This window comes from Nymphaea colorata, chromosome 2 (genome assembly GCF_008831285.2).
Source record: "Nymphaea colorata isolate Beijing-Zhang1983 chromosome 2, ASM883128v2, whole genome shotgun sequence".
In the NCBI taxonomy this organism is placed as follows: domain Eukaryota; kingdom Viridiplantae; phylum Streptophyta; class Magnoliopsida; order Nymphaeales; family Nymphaeaceae; genus Nymphaea; species Nymphaea colorata.
The window spans coordinates 20,055,627-20,062,165 of NC_045139.1; the positions used below are offsets into that span (position 1 = coordinate 20,055,627).

At 39.1% G+C, this 6,539-nt stretch overlaps 1 protein-coding gene across 1 annotated transcript; it reads left to right on the forward strand.

Moving 5' to 3' along the window:
- The first annotated feature begins 1,314 nt into the window (after positions 1-1,314).
- On the forward strand, positions 1,315-6,194 carry LOC116248023 (probable protein S-acyltransferase 7). Its single transcript, XM_031620582.2, has 5 exons — positions 1,315-1,960; positions 3,567-3,746; positions 4,549-4,857; positions 5,097-5,330; positions 5,410-6,194. Exons 1-5 carry the CDS (start codon positions 1,856-1,858, stop codon positions 5,848-5,850), a joined length of 1,269 nt encoding a protein of 422 aa, XP_031476442.1. The 5' UTR covers positions 1,315-1,855; the 3' UTR covers positions 5,851-6,194.
- The last annotated feature ends 345 nt before the right edge of the window (positions 6,195-6,539 follow it).

Below are 6,539 nucleotides of genomic sequence, written 5' to 3' on the forward strand. Positions count from 1 at the left end.
TATGTGGAACAAGGAGGATCAGTTTGAAATCAGACCTGCTCGGCAACATAATGGGATGTGTGGCACACACGGTAGATAGTCGACAACCGAACATCCATGGACTTCGAACATTAAACCTGCTGCATCTGCTAGTTCATTTGATTTTCCTATCTTAGCTAACCAGTAAAGCCCATCTGATGTAGATAGTCAAACCTTTCATGACCTAAAATGAGTCAAATAACGTAAACAAAACTATGCAAAATTTTAAAGAAACAATCTTTTTATGGGCCTCTAGATGACATCCATAAACTAGGTTTTGAATGCGAACCTGGTTTTGCCTTCAAAACTAAGTTTTTGGATACCACCAAAACTGGGTTTAAATAAAACACAGTTTAACAAAGCTTAGTTTTGTAAAACGAGAGAGAAAAGAAGCCCCAACCCCACAAGTTATTCATAAAAGCCAAGTTTTGAGTGTATCATTCCAACAAATAAACCAAGTTGTCAAAGTTCATTTAAAAACTAGATTTTCACAAAACCATATTTTCATGAAATTGGTTAGACGAAATTGGTTAGACGAAGATGTGATCAAAAACCCCTGACTTTTTCTTTAATGCCATGTAATAAATAGTGTAAAACATTCATGTTAAGTGTTATTTAATTAATAGTTTTGCTACAGCTCATGCTTAACATGACAATCATGAACCACTTCGCAAGTAAAGGTGAGATTGCATAAATGCTTAGTACGAATGCTGGGCGTCGGGCCGGCCCGATATGGGCCGGGAAAATCCCGGCCCGGGTCAGCCCGGTCCAGTCTGTTTAGGCCCGGTAAGTTAAAAATATATATATATATATTTTTAATTTTTTTGTTTTAATAATATTTTTTTATTCTTAATAAATATATTTTATATTAAAAAATATTATTTTATAATTAAAAAAATATTTTTTTAATTAAGCCGGCCCGGTCCGATACCCACCCTTACTAAGTACCAAACACTGTTCATAATACCAAGCTCAAATTCAATGAGCCACTAGTTGGCATACAAAACACCCATTCTTTCAAATTGTCAAGAGAAAGTTTTTTTTTTTGTAATATGTATATATATATATATAATTTTAAAATATGAACGGAAATGTGGTAGTTACGGCAGTAGGAAAGATCCAGCCCAGTCATCTTTATATAAAGATGGAGAAGGCTTATAGAAACAGCAGTATCAACGGGGGAACAAGGGGTGTTTCCGTCAGTTGGTTCCGGGAAAGAATAAACATTAAAATAAAGAAAAATGGAAAGCAACAATGATAACGGGGAACAGAGAGGGGCAATATCGCCAGTAAATGGTTTCCTTTTTCATGCAGCGCTTGGTTGGGGAGAGGAAGGACTGGAGGGGTGTCGCTATGAACCGTTGGGAGAGGGAGGGAGGCACGCAGACTGCCTCAGCTACTTTTCTCATGCTTTCTTCCGCCATCACCCTATTCATGGTCCTCAGATGCACCTTAAATATGTCCAACCCACCCTCTGCGGAGCGATAGTCGGAGATCCCCAGCTAGGCACGCCCCGTCACCTTCTCCTCAAGAAAGGCAAGATCACGGCGACTTCTCCGGCGGATCCCAGACGGTCTCCGTCCCTGCGAAGCCCCGCAGCGACACCCCCATCCACCATCTGACCGGAAAGATCTTGCCTCTCTCTGTCTCTGTGTTTTCAGTCTTCCGGTCTTTCTTCCGCTTTTCTTTCTTGCCTTCATCGTCTCAAGGGGTTTCCTTTCATTTCTTTCGCGGAGCGCTTTTGTTCCGACAGGGAATGCAGAGGCGTCCTTCGTGAACTTCCGGTCTCCTGTTGGCCGGGGAATTGTCTGCTTCTCTGCTTTTTGGACGGGTCGACATGTACATGAATCCGCCCGGCCAACTCTCTGATTCGAATCGAAGGATCATTGATCCGAGTGTTGGGCCATCCAAGCGTGTCTACCAAGTCTGGAAAGGAAACAATGTATGCTTCTTCTTTTTTTTTCAAGTCTCAAGCGAATTTGATCCGGTTCGCTGTATCCTCTTTTGAAAGATCTACGTCTCTCCTTGATTCTTTCTCCTATCACTGTGAAAGTTTCAGATTTTCGTTGAGATTTTCTGCATCTTTCGGCGACAATGAATTGAAAAGCCTTAGTTTTCGTGTATTACGGTTATTGTGATATGAATCCTGAAATGCACTTATCAGCGCTATGCTACCCTACAGAACCGTCTCTCTTCAAAGGAAAATTTAGCTGTTTCTTCGATGGACTATTTGCTGCCTAAATAGTTTATTCGCAAAGGTGAATAAAGTATTGGTTTTCGTGTTGTTTCTTGCTATGTGAATTGATGCGAATGTGGGAACATTTTGGTCCTTATTTGAATCCTTCATGCTTTTGTTTCATCCCCGTCCAGTTAAGAGTTGAATCTCCGCGAAATTGCTCCTTGTATTTTGGGATAAATTCATTCAATAGCTCAAATGGGTCTGCAGTACTCAGAATGTCTGGCCCTAAGAGCTGGACACAGAAAATTCAAAAGAGGAGCTCCTTGGAAATTAGTTGCTTTTAGTTGTGTATTTGTTTGGAAACATGGTTATGTGATAGAAGGTGAAAGCATTCTAGGTCCCGGACTTTGCCATTTTTTTTGTCTGTTTCTCTGCTATTTATGTCTGGAATGATGCTCATTCGATGCCTCTGGCCTCAAAGACAATAAATGCTTTTATTTCAAGCGTTATTCATATTTCTCCATTCAAGGCTCTTCATAGGCTGTCCTTCACAACAGTTGATGTTCAATATATTTATTTGCATGACAAGCCCTGGACGGATGGCCAACAGCTTGGTTGAAGGGAGAAAACGATTACATGCCTATCCGAACCTGTCTTTATATGCCTTTGAGAGGCTCGGAGTAGTGCTGACGAAACAAATTTTGACTTTTCCCTGACCTTCGGAGAGTACCTTAAAGTGACGGGTTCAGAATGTGAAACTTGTCGTTTTCCTATCTCCATGAAACTCTACTTTCTTGGCAGCTTGTCCTTTTATTTTCCTTTCCTTTGATCTTCCCCCTTTTTTTCTAAAGAATTGCTGCATCCATAGCAAGTTTCGGCATATCACTATTATTACAGGAACTTCATGTGCAGTTTTAAGGGGTACATGTTAACTTGCGAGGTAATGTTTTGCAGTAACATTCCGGGTTTTGAATTGATGATCAAGTATGTGTAGAAGTTTTCTCTAAAGCTATTATGGAAAATTGGACCTGCTGCACTTTTAAATATGTCTGCATAAGCATTAGGTCAAATGCGTGCGTAATGCGTTCTTATTTTGTTGGATTGAGAAGTTCTTGCCAGATAAAATATCTACAGTCATGGAGTATGGCTACCATACTTGCAATCTATTCTGCTTGTACCAGTCATTTTAAATCAGGCACCTTTCTTGAGTTGCTATTTCCTTTTTCCCACAGTTTGTAGAAGGCTATTGACATTCATTTTATTAAATTTTCTTCTGAGTTAATACTTGTTTCCAATTCTCTTTGTTATCCATTTTTTCCTCCCATATAAGTAAGTACTCTTTCTCACACTTGTACCATAAATTTTGCAGAGGTTCTTCCTTGGGGGCAGATTGATATTTGGTCCAGATGCGAGGTCATTGGTGTTAACAATATTCCTTATTGTTGTTCCAGTTATCCTATTTGGTGCATTCGTATGTAAAGATCTAGTATCCGAGCTTCATGGTGTTGGGGATCTTATATTAACTATTGCTGTTATCTATACAGTATTTGTAAGTTCTGTTCTTTTTCTTTTGTTGTGTCTTGCAATTGCTTCCTGTTTTCATTTACTTGGTCTGATGTTATATTTTCAGTAATAATTTATGGCATACTTTGTGGTCCTGCATACGCCCTTATCCAAAACACATGAATAAATTCAATAAACTCAACAAGTAAAATAAATGAATCGATTTAATATCATATCTGTCCGCTCAATAAATAGTCAACATGATGACTACTATTTACTGGCTAAATGATACAAGCCATGCATTATCATGCTGGTCCTTTGGCCAAGGGTTTTTTCTTATTCGTGGATCTATTTGCAATATCGTTGACTGTATCCTTCACTGAAAGTATTTTTGTTTTTCCTATTTTGTGAACTATTTCATCTGACATGGATTGGTTGTCATTTCATTGGACATTCCATTAGATCTAACTTAAGCTATTCTTTCTTTTCTTCCTTGTGAAGGAACAAGACAGAAGTTTATGTGTATTATCACGTAAGGCACCTATTATTGAGATAAGTTTGACTACTTATAAAGCAGAGGAGTTCCAAAACGTACTTGTTGAAGGATGCTATAACTGCTTTTTCTTTCCCTTTTTTTTCTTTTTTTTTTAAGGGGGGGGGTTTCTTGAATGTGAATTATTATATTTCACTAATATTTGGAAGAACGCTTGTGATGTTTTTGGTTGATTTAAAATCAAATCTTGCTAGTCCCTTTTATTACAATGGTTGTTTCAAGTTTGGCGCTACCTGTTTTCTATGAAATATAGAGGTATGCTTGTTTCTTATGGTACACTTGGGTCTTATCCTAGGTAATTGTTTTACTTTTGCTCACATCTGGAAGAGATCCAGGGATAATTCCCCGTAATGCACATCCACCTGAACCTGAAGATGATGGCGACTCATTGAACTTGCCTACAGAATGGGCAGTTGGTCAGGGTTCAATGCCAACCTTGCCTCCTACAAAGGATGTAACCATCAATGGATTTGTAGTTAAAGTGAAGTACTGTCATACATGCATGCTATATCGCCCTCCAAGATGTTCCCACTGTTCAATTTGCAACAATTGTGTTGAGCGTTTTGATCATCACTGTCCCTGGGTTGGACAATGTATTGGACTGGTATACTTTCTCCTTGAATCTGCCTTATCTCTTTGGTCTATAATTTCTTTGAAGCTGTTGGCAATTTTCACCTGATATCTTTGAGAATAAATTATGTATGTTGGTCTTCTTTGTTTTTATTTACTTGTTCGACCCTCTGAAAGCAGTACTATTCCTGCATCGTTTCACCTGCTTTTGTTTGTTTTCGAAATTTTGTTTGGATTCCTCACAAAGTTATTACTTGTAAATGGAAATCACAGAGGAACTATCGATTTTTCTTCATGTTTGTCTGCTCGACTACACTCTTGTGTATATACGTCTTTGCCTTCTGCTGGGTGAATATCACGCAGATAATGAGGATATCAGATTGCAGTATATGGAAAGCATTCGCAAAATCACCTGTATCTGGTGTTCTCATCATTTACACATTTATAGCAGTATGGTTTGTTGGAGGTCTGACGGCATTCCATTTCTATTTGATTTCCACTAACCAGGTTGTCTTTCTTACCTTTTAGTGTGAGCTGTCATCTATTTTGGAAATGAATATGCTTCTAAACTTTTGAGTTCTTACAGACTACTTACGAGAACTTCCGCTATCGGTATGATGGAAAAATGAATCCTCATAACAGGGGATTTGTACAGAACTTCGAAGAGATCTTTTTCACTAAGATGCCTCCTTCCAAGAACAACTTCTGTGCAAAAGTGAAGGAAGAGTCTGCAAACTACACTGCTTCGCTGGGTATGGGCCATGTTTTGAGCCCAGAGATGGCAAAAACAAATTTGGATATTGAAATGGGCGGGAAAAGGCAAACTGTGGATGAGGAAGAGCTTGCGGACATACAAAGCCAGATGGAGACTGCAGGACGGCTAGACAGATGCAGTACTGACCCACCGCATCCGAGCCGGGCCAATAAGCCTGACTGGGAGATCACTCCAGATGTGCAAGCATTGGCTACGGAGTTGGGTACAGGAGCTGGCACTACTGAGAGAGAAAAGGTTGATGTGAATCAGTAGAATGCCGCATGTTTTGATGTGGTTTATCACTTGCTAAATTGATCGATGGCTTGTGGTTAAACTAAACTTGTCAATTCTCGTCCAATGTTTTGAGCGAGAGATCATTTTGGGATGAGGCGGAGAATCTAGTCGGATCATTACCCTGCAGCTTTTGTTTCGTGAGGAGGGGTTTCAAGTGGCATATCTTGTACACACTGATTGGTTTTTGAATTCTATAATCTGTAAAGATGTTGGGAAAATTCAAGGTGTGACGCTTTGTTTTCTTGTGGTGGATGCAAGTTGTGCAATGAAGGGAAAGGGGGAATAGCAGAGGCTTTTCCTTTTGCCCTGCCTTTTTCTTTTTAGTTCTGGTTAGCGTTGGCCGGTGGCTTAGACGAGCAACTTTTCATCTGCACGGTTTTCCTGTTATTGGTCTATTTGCAGCAGAAGCACTGATACCATGGTACAAAAATTAAACATTTCAAAAAAAAAAAAAATCGGTTGTATTATGAGATCTATGCGATTGGAAGTAATGAAAGAAAATATAATAATTTCAAAAGAAAACCATTTTTATATGACAACCGAAGCATTTTTTCTGATGAAAACAGATGATGTCCCTTACGTTATTCATGGTCCTGTCGTTGTCTATACAAATCGTCAGATAGTTTGTCGACCTTTTGGTTTTGTCTTCACAAATTTTTCGAAATAGC